Raw genomic sequence first — 16,953 nt, forward strand, 5'->3', positions numbered from 1 at the left:
TATCCTCTTTTACTTTTTATCGGCTAGCTTTTATCGGATATAGCCCTATGGTTTTAGGCATTTATGGGGCATAGCCCACTTTGCCGCCTGCTAGCTCATGCATCGTTTTACCTTTTTAGTAAATTGTAGCAAGACATTGTGGTTTCTTTGGAAATGTTGAATATTTGTGAAATGCACACTGAACATCTTTGTGAATACACGGTACACATTTGTATGCACATGTTGACACTTTCCAAAATATCATGAACATTTTTTAAACATGCAAACATTTTGTAAGCATTATTAAATTTTTATAAATACACAATGAACATTTTTAAAGAATATATTCCATTTTTTCTAATACATGATGAACACCTTTTAAAATATATTGAACATTTTTAAAGTACAAGGTAAGTTTGTTTTAATATACGAGTATCATTCTTTTGTGAACACATGATGAACATTTGTTATGACTGGTACACACATTTGTTTAAACATCGTGACAAATTCTTAAACATGTGAACATTTTTTATAGAACGCCACATAAAATAAGCAAAAACCAACGTCACATAAACAAGCAAAAACCAATATTGAAAATCTTGCAATATAAAAACAAGAAAAAAGTACAGAACGAAACCAGCACCAAAAGGCAGTAAAAAACCACCGTGTATACAATGTAGTGGGCGAAACGACGAAGAGTTCGCTACAAGCTGTTGCGCGACGTCTGCGAGCAGAGCAACGTGGGCCGGTCCAGTCCCACGTGCGGTCAGTCTGTTTTTTCGTTGATACTGAGGTACTTTTGTTTTTTCTTCTATAGTTTTGTTTCGGTTATTTTAACCTTTTTCGATTGTGTTCGTTTATTTACCAGTTTTCTTCGTTTTCTTGACACATTATTATTTTTGAAAACACACATTGTACATTTTTCATATACACGTGAACAATTTTTTCATACATGTTGACCCATTTTTTTGAATTTTTTCTAATACTGGTTAAACATTTTTAAATACACATTTGACTTTTTTATAATAAAAGTTTGTAAAAATGTCACGAATGTTTTTCAAAAATTACATGAACAATACTTTTATTGTGTAAGAATTTTTTAATATAGAATGATTTTTTATATAGTGAACCCTTTTTCAATATATGTGTATTTTTTCTAAATACACAGTAATTTATTATTATTATTATTATTATTATTATTATTATTATTATTATTATATGTGTGTGTTTATTATATATATATATTTGATTTATATTGTCTTAAGAACATTTTTGTATTTCCAGAAAAATCTGACTAGAAACCAAAGCAAACCCATGGTTATTGAGCGCGCCAGAGTGGGCGGCCCATTAGCGGGTATCGCCTCCTCTATGCCGTCGCCTGTATTTTAGTAGGTCATAGCGCTGTCTAAACTAGGCATCAATAGGTGTGGACCCGCCCCTACATCGACCACACGGGCTTTGGGACACTGAGTTTGTGGCGGATCATGACCCGCCAACCACACTGTTGGTTAGCTTCATCGGGACGGCCACCGTGTACCGTCCCTGACATGTCACACAATCGTATGTTGTAGATCATTGATTGCCGCCATCATTAAGCAACACATCACCTTCAAGAGTCACGCCACAACCGCCACAGCAGATGTTATTACTTGTCAGCAAGCCCCGCCGCCACATCGACCGTACGGGTTTTGTTGGCGGCAGGCGCGGAGACTGACAGCGAGGATGCTTCCATTTTAACATACTATATAACATACTAGTCAATGTGAATCTAATAAGAATCGTCCGCTAGTTATGCTAGTTATGCCACTTGATCAGCACTTGAGGTATCTTGGCCGCTCCTCTGGTGACAACCCGGCGCTCCAAGACTTGTTCCGAGATGGCCGGCACAGAGTGCTCCTTGGGTGGTGCAGGCAGTTCCGGTTGTACCGTGGTTGCTGGTGGCAGAACTCCGCGAAGAAATGATACATGAAACACTGGATGAACCTTGCTTGACTCTGGAAGTTGCAGACGGTAGGCAACGGCTCCGATGCGAGCTGTGACCTGGAAGGGACCAAAGTAACGGAAGGATAGTTTATGATTAGCACGTTCTGCAACTGAAACCTGGACATAAGGCTGGAGCTTGACGAACACCCAATCCCCCACGGCAAACTCGCGCTCAGACCGGTGCTTGTCTGCTTGGTCCTTCATTCGCTGGCGGGCTCGCTCCAGATGTTGTTTGAGCAAGTCTGTCACCAGGGCGCGTTCGTGCATCCAAACAGAGAGGTTCGGCGGAGCAGCTGCAGATGCATCCAGAATGCCGAAATGCCGAGGAGGGTGGCCGTAAAGCATTTCAAAAGGAGACATCCCAAGTGCAGAATGCAGCGATGTATTGTACCAGAACTCTGCCTGATGTATCCATTGAAACCAGCGGTGTGGGTAGGCATGGACAAAGCAGCGGAGGTAGGCCTCCAGACATTGATTAACCCGCTCGGTAGTGCCATCTGTATGAGGATGATAGGCCGAGGACATACGCAGTTCTGTGCCAGCTTGACGAAACAGTTCTCGCCACAATTTACTGGTAAAAATGCGATCTCTGTCAGACCAGAGCATAAGGCAGCCCATGATATTTGTAGACATTAGTCATGTAAGCAGACGCCACTTGGACGGCCGAGAAGGGGTGTGCCAGCGGCACAAAATGGGCATATCTTGTCAGTTTGTCCACAACCACCATGATGCAGCTGTATCCCCTCGACATGGGCAATCCTTCGACAAAGTCAAGTGTAACAGTATGCCAAGGGTGCGCTGGCACCTCCAGTGGTTCGAGGAGTCCCGGAGTGCGAACATGTTCTGGTTTAGCTTGTTTGCAAACTGCACACTCGGACACAAACTTCACCACTGCTGCCTTCATACCAGACCAGGCAAACAACCTTTTGAGCCGGTCGTAGGTCACATGTATACCTGAGTGCCCACCCGAGGGACTGGAATGCATGGATATGAGGATCATATCCTGTGCTGCCGTGTTTGATCCGAGCCACACGCGACCTTTATACTGGATGACGCCATCCCGCACTGTATAGGGTGCTGAAGGGTCTGAGACACCACTATATTTCTGCAACAGGTCACAAGCCTGGGAATCAGATTGATATCCGCGGGTGATGTCCTCTAGCCAAGAGGGTAGCGCCACAGAAATAGCCAACAAGGCGCCATCACGACGCGACAAGGCATCCGCTACTCGGTTCTCAACCCCTTTCTTGTATACAATGCGGTACTGTAATCCCAACAGTTTGGTGAGGGCACGACGCTGCCAAGACGTGGTGAGACGCTGATCATCCAGATGAGAAAGACTGCGTTGGTCAGTGCGGATAATGAATTCCCCAGTTTGCAAGTAGGGCCGCCAATGATCGACTGCCATCAACACCGCCATAAACTCCTTCTCATAAGCAGACAACCCTTGGTTTCGAGGACCTAGTGCCTTGCTGAAGAATGCCAACGGTTGGCCGGCTTGCATCAACACAGCACCCACACCAATGTTAGAAGCATCTATTTCGACCTCAAATGGAAGATCAAACCGCGGTAGTGCAAGGACGGGGGCTATGATCAAAGCCTGCTTGAGATGTTGGAACGCTGATTCTGCTTCCTCACTCCATACAAAAACAGCCCCTTTTTTTAACAGATTGGTCAATGAGCGACTGATAATGCCAAAGTTGCGGACAAATCATCGATAGTAACCTGCCAGCCCAAGAAACCCACGAACCTCCCTGGCATTTGTGGGTGTCGGCCAGTCCTTGACGGCTGCAATATTCTTATCGTCAGTCGACACCCCAGCTGCGCTGATGACATGCCCCAAATAGGTGAGCCTTGGATGTGCAAATTTACATTTGGACATCTTGAGGTAAAATTTGTGCTTGGCCAGCAACTGAAACACTTGTCGCAACAACTCGCAATGTCGTTCAAGAGTAGCGCTGTGCACCAAGATATCGTCAATGAACACCAGAACACCCTTGCGTAACAAGGGAGATAGCACGATATTCATGGTGCCCTGGAAAGTGGATGGACCACCAGTCACACCATTAGGCATCACTTTGAACTCATAGTGCCCGTGGTGCGTTTTGAAAGCAGTCTTGAATTCTTCGCCTGGCTTCATGTGAATTTGATGGAACCCGGAACGCAGGTCTAAGCTGGTAAACCAAACAGAACCGCTCAGCTCATCAAGGAGTTCTTCTATAATGGGCAGAGGGTAGCGATTCTTGATGGTAATAGCATTTAGTCGTCGGAAGTCAATACAGAACCTCCAGGTCAAATCCTTCTTCTGGACTAGTAACACAGGAGCAGCATAGGGACTGCAACTATGTTGGATGATTCCTTGTTTGATCATTTCTGCAACTTGTCGCTCAATTTCATCCTTTTGGGTTGGAGTATAGCGATAAGGACGCAAGTTGACTGGTTGAGCTCCTGGAATCAGCGGAATGGTGTGATCAAATGCTCGGTGAGGAGGTAATCCTGTTGGTGGTTCAAAGAGATGGGCAAACTGTTGTAGCAAAAGAGAGACTGAATCCGGAATGCCATCCCCTTCTGCTGAAGCTTCGACTGCACATAGCTGAATAACCTGATGCACATCATTGCAATCCAACAGGGCATGAAATTGAGCAGGAGACAACCGATAGCACTGCTGGACATTGGGTTGAACCCCCACCAATTGTACCTCCCTTCCGTGATGTAAGAACTGAAGTTGCTTGCGACCCCAATGCACATCCATAGGGTTGTGCTTTTCTAGCCAATCCATGCCAACAATCATATCGTAACATCCGAGCGGTAACACCTTCAAAGTAGAACAAAACTTGTGTCCGTGTACCCACCAGTCACAGTTTGGCACCTCTTGAGCACAGCAAAGTTGGCCACCATCAGCAATCCGCACCCGAAGTGGGTGCTTAGCTGCCACTACACCATTCAAACGGGCAGCCAGAGTGTCACTGACAAAACTATGGGAACTACCCGAATCAATCAACATGAGCACTTTCTGTCCTTGGATAGAGCCATGCAGTCGGACCGTTTGAGGTGCTACTGTACCATCCAAAGCTGCTTTAGAGATAGTGTGACATTCACTGGCGGAGTCCGGAGCTTCAGATGCCGCGTCGAAACCTGAGATGCCAAGCACATCAAACAATTCCTGTACCACGTGCAGCTGCACAGCCGTGGCGCATTTGTGCTCGCGCGACCATTTCTCCCCACACAGGTAACAAAGACCACGCGCACGTCGGTATGCTCGTAGTGTGGTTAGCCTTTCATCAGTGGAAGTAGAAGAGCCTGCCATATCATTGGGTGCTACTCGTCTTTCTTCGACAGCCGGCATGGGTGGAGGTGGCCGTCCAGGTGGAGGAGGTAGTGGCATGGCGCCACGCAAATGAGAGCGCCCCCCTAGTGCCGTTGTCCATACGCCTGGGCTCCCGACGTTTGGAAATCTCCAAGGCTTCTTCCTGCAGGTATGCCAAAGAAATAGCAGTATCCAAATCACGGGGATTGTGAACAATGACAACAACTCTAATCTCATCCTTAAGACCATCAACAAAGCGAGAAGGAAACAGAGCAGGATCCCAGAAAATATGACTCACAGTTCCGCTTCCAACTGCATGGACGTTCGCCCCGAAACGGAGGGAAATCCAATTTGGGTCGGGGTAGCATGGAGGAACGCAGGCGCTGGGGACTACCCGAGCGAGATGAATGGTGTGTGCGGGACGGACCAAACGAAAACGACCGGGGTTCAGGTGCACGCGCGAGAGGACGAGAACGGAATTCGGACGATGGCAACGTACCCGTGACCGGAGGTGGAACAAGGGTAGTCACTACCCCGGTTCGCAGCCCCCCGGTGATCATGTCGTCGCGGCGGCCATCGGGCCTGGAGTCGCTGGCAGAAGGCGCAGATGTTTCGCCTTGCCGTGGAATCAGCGGCGGAAGATCGACTGGCTTGAGCGCTAGCGCTGGATGCTTGATGACGGAATCCAAGTTGCGCCGTACCCCGCCCAGATCCGAACGCAGATCGGCGACGGACTGCTCGAGCGTTGGTCGCCACTCCGCCAGATCGAGCACCGACGGCTTGATCTCCTCGAACAAGGCCGTAGACGCCGCTACCGCCTTCTGGATCGAGGCGTTCTGCTCCTGGATCAGCTTGAGAGTGGCGGCGAGCTCATCGACCCGCTGCTCCATTTGGGCGGTGTGGCGCTGCTGGCGCGTGGAGAAAGTGGGTTTTTGGAGGTAATCTGGCAAATCTGATACCATATGTTACGGTCTCTACCTCTTTTAACTCGAATCCATGGCGGTACAGGAAGAATTGAGGGTAGGAGAGGTGAGATTGGATACAGGAGAGGTAGGGTTCGGGGGAGGAAGGAAGAGCAGGGAAAGGGGAAAGTTACAACTTCAGATTGTTCTCGATGCCCCCACACACACAGCCGCCCGCTGGCTTATCCGCCCAGCTCCCAGGTGGACGGGTCGAACCGCCGATTGGGCCTTCGTCCTCTCTTGGGCTGGCCTTCCTTGTCCTCCTGGGCTCGGCCCGTGTCCGCGTCCGTGACAACAGTGTGCAGCTACCTAAGAGGGGGGGTAACTCTGAACTAGACCAGCATCACCACCAGCACAAGGAGGCTGGACAGCGCGATCGGCCACACAGCAGCGGCGGCAGCAGCATGTCCGGCACCAATTGCGTAGACGGAGACGCAGAAGGAGCAGCGGCAGCCTCTGTCGCAGCAATCGTAGTCGTCACCGAGCCGCACTTGCAAGCCGCCGCTGGTCGTCGAGTTGTTGGACAGCCTGCACATCCAATCGCAGGTGGCCTTGTCGATTGGTCCTGGACGGGCATACACCGTGCAGACCCACATTCCGAGCCCGTCGGCGTAGTGCTGAACATCGACCTCTGCCGCCGGCGGCGTAGCCATGCCTGAAATTCAGATCGTTTCGTGTGTGAGCTAGCATGTGGGTAAGCCGCAGTTGGCCGTGGGTTGGAGATCAACAAGTGGGTTACATTCAATATTTTAAATAGCGCGCTACAAAATATAGCGAGGCCCTTCTCTAAATGCTACACAAGTTATAGTGCGCTAATAGCGTGCTATATTTCAAAATAGCGTTTGCAAAAAAAATCAAATATATCTAGAAATAAAGTATTTAAGCAACTAAATTTTTCATAGGAGTAAGAAATATATGCATCTGATAAAAGGAGTGAGAAAGCTAGTGGGAGAATCTGATAAAAGGAGTGAGAAAGCTAGTGGTCGTGGGTTGGTTTTGGCCTGCTGGGCCTGCTGGGTTGTGCTTATTTCAGTTTTGCATGGTCTGCACATTATAACGTTACAACGTTACAACGTTATAGCGTGTATTAGCGCCGTAGCGTCCGATTTTGCGAAAACGTAACGTCTTCCTTCCAAATATGCTATAACCGCGTTATAACGGCGAAATAGCGTGCTATTTAAAATATTGGTTACACTACTTACCAGGACCGCAGTGCAGCAGCAGCAGCAGCAGCAAAAGGGCGATGGTGGCACCGCGTCCTGCCTTCATCTCTGGTCTCGTCACAAGTTCCTAGTACAACAAGTGAAGAACATGATGTTGTATAAAGTCATATGATCTGTAAAAAGGAACAAGTTCTTGCGCTACACTAACGAGTTCTTGTTCCCGTGAGACAGAGTAAGGGCCTGTTCGGCCTTCCGCCAGCTCCGCGGATCTGCGGAGCGCGTATATCCCAGCTCCACCTTTTCAGCCTGCAGCTCCGCCGGCTCCGCGAGCTGACTCGGGAGTGAAGGGATTCCGAACGCTCCCTAAGATTCTACGACTAACTGGAAAGAAGCTACCAGGGTGCAGATACGCACCGCGTAACAGGCTAACAGCACAGCTGGTCTACTACACTAGCTAGTAAGGATGGATGGGAAGCAAAATCGACCAAGAAAACAAGATGAAAGCTAGTAGTACTCTACTGATTAACTGCTGAATGTGATGTTGATGCGGCGAAATCACGCACTGCTACTAACCTGCACAAGCGCGCAGCCACCGGCCTTCAACGCTGACGCCGGCGCGGACGGACGAACGGACTCGCCTGGGGAGTGGAGTGGAGTGGAGTGGAGTGGAGCGTGTTAGACTATGTATAGCTTCTGTACTTATGTACGTATTATAACACAACCATTATATATAATGAGATAAGCCACCCCTAGAGGGTTGTGCTGGTTCCTCAAAACTTATTGTCTTACATGGTATCACGCTAGCTTACGATCGCTTCCGCTTCTAAACCCTAATACCCGCACCGCCGCCGCAGCCGCCGCGCCACCGATCGCGCCGCCGCCATGTCGAGCGCCGCCACCACCGGTTCCACTGCTGCGGGCTTCCTCCCGGCCTCTCTTGCGGCTCTGCTCAACCTCCCGCTCGATGCCGTCTCCGTTCCGGCTCCGATCGGGACAAGGAGCATCGGCTCCGTCTTCTCCACGCCGCCGGCGCCCTCGCATGGGCGTGACCTCGTAGTCCACACCGCGGCGCCGCCGTCCGCTGCGGACTCCGCAGGCGTCGTCCCGCTGCTCCTGCCGCAAGCGGATCACACCGCCCCGCTGGCGGGGTTGGCGGCGTCCGGCCCGGCCGCCAGCCTTGCGGCGTCCGAACCGGCCGCGAGCTTTGCGGCGCCCGCCCTGGCTGCGGTTCCGCCTCCTCCCGCATCGGCTTCGGTGCCTCTGGCTGCCTCCATGGTGTTTGCACCCCAGGCAGCCTCCTCGATGGGATCGTCTTCGCCGCCGCCGTTTCACTTCGGTCATCTCATCACCATCAAGCTCTCCGCCGACAACTACATCTTCTGGCGTGCGCAGGTTCTCCCGCTCTTGCGGAGTCACTACCTGCTAGGCTACGTCGACGGATCGCTTCCCTGCCCACCCGCGTTGGTAGACAGCGTGCACGGTCCGGTCTACAATCCGGCCCTTCGCGTCTGGACAGGGCAGGACCAGGCGAACCTCTCCTCCATCCAGGGGTCGCTCTCGCCGGCAGTTGCCGGCCTTGTTGTCTTCGCGAAGACGTCTCATGAGGCATGGACCATCCTTGAGCGCACCTTTGCAGCGTAGTCCCAGGCTCGTGTCTCTGCACTCCGTCGTCAGCTTGGAGAGTGTCAGAAGCTTGACTCCACTGCCACTGAGTTCTACAACAAGGTCAAGGGCCTCGCCGACACATTGGCCTCCATTGGACAGCCCCTCACCGACTCCGAGTTCAACTCGTTTATTGTCAATGGTCTTGATGAGGAGTATGATGCCTTAGTCGAGATCATCAATGAGCGGGGCAACTCGACACCCATGCTGGCACACGAGGTTTTCTCTCGACTCGCCGCACCAGGGGCACTGACTCCCTCTCGGCCAACGCCGCCACCAAGGGTGGCCGCTCTTCTTCATCACCCCGGTCTCCCTTGGGGCTGCCACCGTCGCCCGCCTCGGCCCCCCCACCTACTGCAACCTTACCGGGGGCTGGCGGTCCACGTGTGTGTCAGCTTTGTGGCCGCGATGGGCACTGGGCCTCCAAGTGTCATAAGCGCTTCCAGCGAAGCTTCCTTGGTCTTGGCAATGACGGCAAAGATACACGCAACAATGCCCGTCAGGTCGCCATGGCTGATCGTCCCGCGCCGCAGAAGCAACAGGGACACACTCAGTCCTACTCCATCGATCCACACTGGTACATGGACTCTGGGGCGACAGAGCATCTGACCAGCGAGATGGGGAAGCTTCACACTCGTGAACCCTATCATGGCTCCGACAAGATCCACACCGCCAATGGAGCAGGTATGCACATCTCTCATATTGGTCAAGCATCTCTTCTCACTAGACATGCCAATAGGAATCTTCAGCTTCGCAATGTTCTTCGAGTTCCATCTGTGACCCGTAATCTTCTTTCAGTTCCTAAACTCACACGTGATAATAATGTGCTTTGTGAATTTCACCCTTTTGATCTTTTTATTAAGGATCGGGGCACGAGGGACATTCTTCTTAGTGGGCGGTTGTGCCAGGGCCTCTACCGTCTGGAGCATCCTGGCGTCGCTCGCGTTTTCAGTGGAGTTCGGGTCTCTTCGTCACAGTGGCATGCTCGTCTTGGTCACCCGGCCACACCTATTGTCCGTCATATTTTGCGTCATCATGAGCTTCCTAGTTTGTCTAGTAATAAAGATGTAGCAGTGTGTGATGCTTGTCAGGAGGGGAAGAGTCATCAACTTCCTTTTTCGGAGTCCAGTCGTGAGGTGAAACATCCTTTAGAACTTGTGTTTTCAGATGTATGGGGTCCTGCTCAGACTTCTGTCAGTGGTCATAATTACTATCTCAGTTTCGTTGATGCTTATAGTCGCTTTACCTGGCTTTACCTTATTAAACGCAAATCTGATGTGTTTGATATTTTTGTTCAGTTTCAAAAACATGTTGAATGTCTTCTCAAGCACAAAATTGTTCATGTCCAGTCGGATTGGGGGGGGGGGGGCGAGTATCGCAACCTCAACTCTTTCTTTCAGTCGCTTGGGATAGCTCATCGTTTAGCATGTCCACATACACATCAACAGAATGGTTCAGTCGAACGTAAGCATCGTCATATTGTTGAAGCTGGTCTTACTCTTTTGGCCCATGCATCTGTTCCGTTTCGGTTTTGGAGTGATGCTTTCACCACTGCATGCTTTCTCATTAACCGTACTCCTACTCGTGTTTTAAACATGAAGACTCCCATTGAGGTTCTCCTTAATGAACAACCTGATTATACCTTTCTCAAGGTATTTGGGTGTGCTTGCTGGCCGCATCTTCGTCCATATAACAAGCGCAAGCTTGAGTTTCGTTCTAAGAAGTGTGTTTTTCTTGGCTATAGCTCTCTTCATAAAGGTTACAAATGTCTTCATGTTCCCACTAATCGTGTCTATATATCTCGGGACGTCGTGTTTGATGAGCATGTTTTTCCCTTTGCCAACCTTCCTGTGTCTACTGTCAAACCACCATCCCTGCATTCATCCTCTGTTGCTTCTGACCAATTTGATGATGTTGCATACTCTCCTTTGCTGTTACCTAACCATGGTGCAGGAACCGGACGTGGAGCTCGTTTGGAGCTGTTGGAGGATTCACCATCATCATCGTCGTCTTCTGGTGGGCACGTCGATCGCCCTATGTTGCATGGCGTCGATTCGCGTGCTCATGCATGGTCACCCGACGAGCCCGTCGCGCCGAGCATCTCCACTGCTCGGTCCGCTACGCCAGCGATCGCCGAGTTTCCAGCGGCTCGGCCTTTTTCGCCAGCGGCCGCCGAGTCGCCCGCGGCTCGACCCGTCACGCCGTCTTCGCCTGCGGCTCGGCTCGTCACGCCGTCTTCGCCCGCGGCTCAGGTCCTCACGTCGCCTTCATCCGCGGATCGGCCCGCGACACCGGCCGCGCCACGGCCCACTATGCCGAGCTCGCCAACGACCCGGTCTGTGATGCCGGAGTCGCCAGCTGCTTCGTCTGCTCTGCCGGTTTCGCCGGTGGGCCGGCCTTCTTCGTTGACCGAGTCCGAGGCTACCGTGACTGGCTCCTCGTCACCGGCTGACTCGTCAACGTTGCCGTCCTCCAGCCCGTTGCAGGCTACTCCGTCGACCTCGGTGGTTCCTGTGTCCCGACCACATACACGCAGTCGTAGTGGCATTTTCAAACCTAAGGAACGTAAGGATGGTACGGTTGCTTGGTTGGCTGCTTGTTTGGCTGCTGCTGTTGCGGATCCATCTTCTGAGCCTCGCTCATATCAGGCTGCCCTGCGCATTCCACATTGGCGAGAGGCTATGGAGCAGGAGTTTCATGCTCTTCTTCGTAACAAGACATGGACTCTCGTTCCTCCACCACCACGGGTAAATGTTATTGACTCAAAATGGGTATTCAAAGTGAAGAAGCATTCGGATGGATCTATTGAGCGTTACAAAGCGCGACTTGTTGCTCGCGGTTTTCGGCAGCGTCATGGTCTTGACTATGAGGACACCTTCAGTCCTGTCGTCATGCCTACCACTATTCGGCTTCTTCTCTCCATTGCTGTTTCTCGTGGTTGGTCACTTCGTCAACTTGATGTGCAGAATGCTTTTCTACATGGATTTTTGGAGGAAGAGGTTTATATGAAACAGCCGCCTGGTTTCTCTGATCCTGATCGTCCTGACTATATCTGTCGTCTTTCCAAAGCACTATATGGTTTGAAGCAAGCTCCTCGTGCCTGGCATGCCCGCCTTGCCTCTGCCCTTCGTGCTCATGGGTTTGTGCCGTCCACTGCTGACACTTCATTATTTCTTCTATAGAAGCCAGAAGTCACTATGTACCTTTTGGTATATGTCGATGATATTATCCTTGTCAGCTCTTCTCAGTATGCTGCTAATGCTCTTGTCTGCTCTCTTGGTGCTGATTTTGCGGTCAAAGATCTTTGGAAGCTTCACTACTTTCTTGGAGTTGAGGTCACTTCTCGTGCTACTGGTCTTGTCCTTACGCAGAAGAAGTACTCCTTGGAGTTGTTACAAAGAGCTGGCATGCTGAAGTGCAAACCGACCACCACACCCATGTCGTCTACCGACAAGATAACAGCTGTTGATGGTGAGCTTTTGTCTCCTGCGGATGCCACAGAGTACAGGAGCATTGTTGGTGGACTTCAGTACTTGACGATCACGAGACCAGATATCTCTTATGCTGTTAACAGGGTTTGTCAGTATCTTCAGGCTCCCAGAGATACTCATTGGGATGCTGTTAAACGCATTCTTCGTTATGTTCAGTTCACCCTGACATTTGGTATGCATATTCGGCCGACTTCCTCTCGGGTCCTTTCGGCCTTCTCTGATGCAGATTGGGCTGGTAGCCCAGATGACAGGCGATCCACGGGGGGTTATGCAGTATTCTTTGGCTCTAATTTGATCGCCTGGAGTGCTCGGAAACAGGCTACTGTGTCACGTAGCAGTACTGAAGCTGAGTACAAGGCTGTGGTTAATGCTACTGCAGAGATTATTTGGGTGCAGTCTTTGCTTCAGGAGTTGGGTTTGTCTCAACTACAGCCTCCTATTCTTTGGTGTGATAACATCGGTGCTACATACCTTTCTGCAAATCCAGTATTTCATGCCCGAACGAAACACATTGAAGTTGACTATCACTTTGTACGGGAACGTGTATCGCAGAAGCAACTCCAGATCAAGTTTATCTCATCTAAGGATCAACTTGCAGACATCTTCACTAAGCCTTTACCGCTGCCACAGTTTGAGGCTTGTAGGCGTAATCTTACCCTTCTCAGTTCTTTAGAAAGTGGCTAAGATTTAGGGAGGGTGTTAGACTATGTATAGCTTCTGTACTTATGTACGTATTGTAACACAACCATTATATATAATGAGATAAGCCACCTCTAGAGGGTTGTGCTGCTTCCTCAAAACTTATTGTTTTACAGAGCGGACGACGATGAACAGCAAGCGATGAGACTGCTCGACTCGGGCGCGTAATTTATATAGATCCAACTCCATGGGCGGAGGTGCAAGCTCCTCCCCCTGACCCCTGCACCGTACAATGTCACGCGCCGGCCCATCTCCACTCGACACGTAAGTAGAGTGCAGAGAGAGACGAGCTCGAGTCTGAGGCCGGCAGTGCCGATCTGGGAGCCTGTGGACATCTCGGCCTAGCTGAGACTGGCAGTGCCAATGACTCTCAATAAGCAACAAGACGACTAGATTGGCAACTGCGCTATGCAGGTCTAGTTTCGGCACACTTTGCATTACTTTTGGTGCCTGTGGTGGGCAATGGCCACTCCTCTTCCACCGGACTGGAGTTATTTCAATGGATCTGTCCGTGGTGAAGTAGCCGCGGCCGAGCCACACCAACACGCTCTGAAATACTACTCTGTAATAAAAGATACACTTTATCACAATTATATAGGTAGCTAGAGTGTTTCCAAGTCATGATCTGCATGCTATAGTTTATAAGGTACAAAACATTCAAAGTTTCTTTTCTTTGCACCGACATATAGTAGAAAAATGAAATCATTTGTGCATGTTTTTTTAGAAGAACTAGTGTAATGCACGTGCGTTGCTACGAAAACACAAAAAATGATTTCGGATGCACTGGATTTGTAGAACTACAGCAACCAATGCACGCACTTGCTAAGACCTGCAACCATCACAAAGTTTGGGTGACCGGGTCTAGGGCACTGAGCCGCGGTGAAACAACTCGAGCGAGCAGGGGGTTGCGTTGAACTTGTTTGCAAGATTTGCATCAGCAGGGCCATGACAATTTGGAAGTTAGAACAATGAAGATTGAGGATTGGGGAGGAGCGGTAATCAAATGATGGGTATTATATATGGATGAGAGGTGGTAGAGAAAAAAAATTGTCATAGTACTCCCCTTCATATACGTGAGTAAGGTTTTGCACAACGGTGGGTATAAAGTTCGAAACCCCACAAATGCTCATTAGTGAGGTGGCTCCTTTTGGTAGTTCTTCTATCCGCTTGAGCTGTAGTTTATGCTCTAGTGGTATTGTTTCTATCAAGTCTATAGGTGGTTCCTTTTCGTTTTTTATGTTTTTTTTCCTTTTCGCTTCTTTTTCTTTTTCAAAAACACACTTATAAAATTGTGCTCAATATTTCAAAAAATGTTCACTTTTAAAAAAAAAATCATAAAGTATAAATATTCATATTTAAAAAAAATACAGATATGTCAAAAAATTGTTCTGTTCATTTATTGTTCGTTTAAATAGAAACATGCTCACATAAAAAAATCTAACAATTTATAATTTCTGAACATCTATTAAATAGATAAATAAAAATGAAAATATATCAATTAGAGACCGGTTTATTGTTTGTTTTTCGTTTCTTTTTCATTCTTGTTGCTTTTCATTTTTTTCCGTTTTTGTTCTTTTTCAAAAAATGCTCACATCAATATAATGGACCCTAATTCTTCCACACACTAGCATCACCATGCCAACCATCCATGATAAATTCATTGAGTTCTCACATTTTATGCATTTTCTAGGCTTTTCTCGGTAACAAAAAAAACCATAAAACACTAGCCGAACGTGACTCAACGTGCATTCAGTGTCCAAATTTATTCAAATTTTGCATGGAGGCCTGCCATGAGTATGCCAACATGCAAGTAAAATTTTGTGGCATTTCATATAAGGCAAGCACACCATGTTCAAAGGTGGTGGTTCGGGTAGGCCGGTAGGGTAGGTCTGGATGCACTTTTTTCCACAACAATAAAATGGACCCAAAAAATTTCCACACACTAGCATCACCATTCCAAGCATCCATGATAAATTTTCGTTGAGTTCTGACATTTTATGCATTTTATAGGTTTTTTTGGTAGTACAGTTTCGCAGAAGGTGACGATTGTAAAAAGGGAGATGGTGTTTCGGTCTGGCGACTCGGGGGGCAATTCCGCGGGCGCCGCGGCGGAGGCGGACGGCTGGACGACGGTGCGGCCTGCAGAGGGGCGCACGCGGTGCAGCGCGCCGTCCGAGGGGCGGCCCCTCGCCCCGTCCTTCTCCGGCAGCAGGTTCTGGGCGCTGGAGGGGGTCGACTCCGACATCGACGACGATGAGGTTAGCAGCCAGGTAAGTGATGGTTGTGGTGGTTCGCCGAGGCCCCGTGCGGGGTGCTCGGTGGGTGACTTTGTCGCCCGTGTGGAGGAGCTTGGGGGCTCCTTCGTGGCCGGTCGACGGCGTGCCTTTGCTCCAGGTGGGCATGGCGGGCGTTGCCTGGCGCCACGGATCTGGCGTTCGCCGAAGGGGGTGGATGCGGTTCCCGAGGGCCGCTCGTGCGCCATGTCGGAGGTGGGTTGCCGCGAAATGGTGTTGGCGGGGCCTCCTTCGGTCCCGGTGTGCTTGCCGGAGCTGACAGGGGTCGGCGGCGGCGGTGGCGGGGCCGCCCGTGACGGGGAATCACGGGTCCTGGCTAGGGTTTCCGGGGAGCCGATGGACGGGCTCGTTTCTCTGTTGGGCCAGGTCGATTGGCCCAGCCTACTAGGAAGTGGGCTGGGGGCCCAGCGGCGGTCTAGCCTGTTTCCTTGCCAGTGGGGGTGCAGGGGCGCCCCTCTGTGCTTGGGCCTGCCCAGCCTGGCCCGGTGGCCTGCTGAGAGCCTGCGCTTCGGCCCGGGCCCAGCGCAGAGGAGACCGTGCGGCCGTCCGCTCCTATTAATAGGTGGCTGTGGGTGCCAAAAGGAACCCTAGATCTGTCGCTAGGGTTTCCCACATCCCATTCTCAGGTGCGGCGCTTCGGGCACCTTGTCCGTCATCTTCACCGTTCTGCCCCTCCCCGTCCTCTCTCCTGCTCATTCGCCACTTTTATGAGGATGGGTTCCCGCCGCGGCGACAAGCCTCCCATGTCGCCTCCGATCCCGGCGGCGGATCGACAGCGCGAGCAAGATCTGCGGGCGAAGGCACTCTCCAAGGTGGCTTGCGGAGCAAGAACGGAAGCAGTAGGAGGAGTGCGAGCGCAAAAAGAAGAAGAAGGAGGAATACCGGCGCCGTGGGCTGGAACAGAAGAAAGAGCTCAAGAGGAAGGAGTCTCTGCTCCCTCCGGGCGGTGAGCGGAGCGGGGATCCGTTGGCCAAGAAGCAGAAGCAAAAGGGGGGCAGCTCAGCGCCGCTGCCGCTGGCGGCCGGGTCCTCAGCTTTGAAGGGTTCGACTGACGTTCCAATCCTCGTGGAGGAGGCCGACGGGCCAGAGTGCTTCAAGTGCGGCAGGGTGAGGCACTACCAAAATATGTGCCTCTTCAAGCCCCTGTGCGTTGTCTGCCATGAGGAAGGGCACGCGTCCGCGTACTTCCCCACGCGGGGGTGGCCTCTGTCGCTACAGATCATGGGCAACACCATCCCAGGAGAGGGATTCTTCTGCCTTCCTTTCATGGAGACGGAGGGCGAGGAGGTCCGTGCCTCGCTGGTGGCGGACGCGGCGATCATCTCGGCGGCGCCCGGCAAGCTGTCGATCCCCATCTTGGAGGCAAAGCCCCCCCACCTCTTCAAAGGGGAGTGGGATTGGCAGGTGACGGCC

General features: G+C 50.8%; 1 protein-coding gene across 1 annotated transcript; it reads right to left on the bottom strand.

Moving 5' to 3' along the window:
* Nucleotides 1–3,643: 3,643 nt before the first annotated feature.
* On the bottom strand, nt 3,644–5,705 carry LOC119292115. Its single transcript, XM_037570944.1, has 2 exons — nt 5,568–5,705; nt 3,644–5,432 (listed from the first exon to the last, which is right to left on the bottom strand). The coding sequence occupies exons 1-2, from the start codon at nt 5,585–5,587 to the stop codon at nt 3,674–3,676; spliced, it is 1,779 nt and encodes a 592-aa protein (XP_037426841.1). The 5' UTR covers nt 5,588–5,705; the 3' UTR covers nt 3,644–3,673.
* Nucleotides 5,706–16,953: the final 11,248 nt, after the last annotated feature.

The sequence above is a fragment of the Triticum dicoccoides genome, chromosome 4B, assembly GCF_002162155.2.
Source record: "Triticum dicoccoides isolate Atlit2015 ecotype Zavitan chromosome 4B, WEW_v2.0, whole genome shotgun sequence".
NCBI lineage: Eukaryota > Viridiplantae > Streptophyta > Magnoliopsida > Poales > Poaceae > Triticum > Triticum dicoccoides.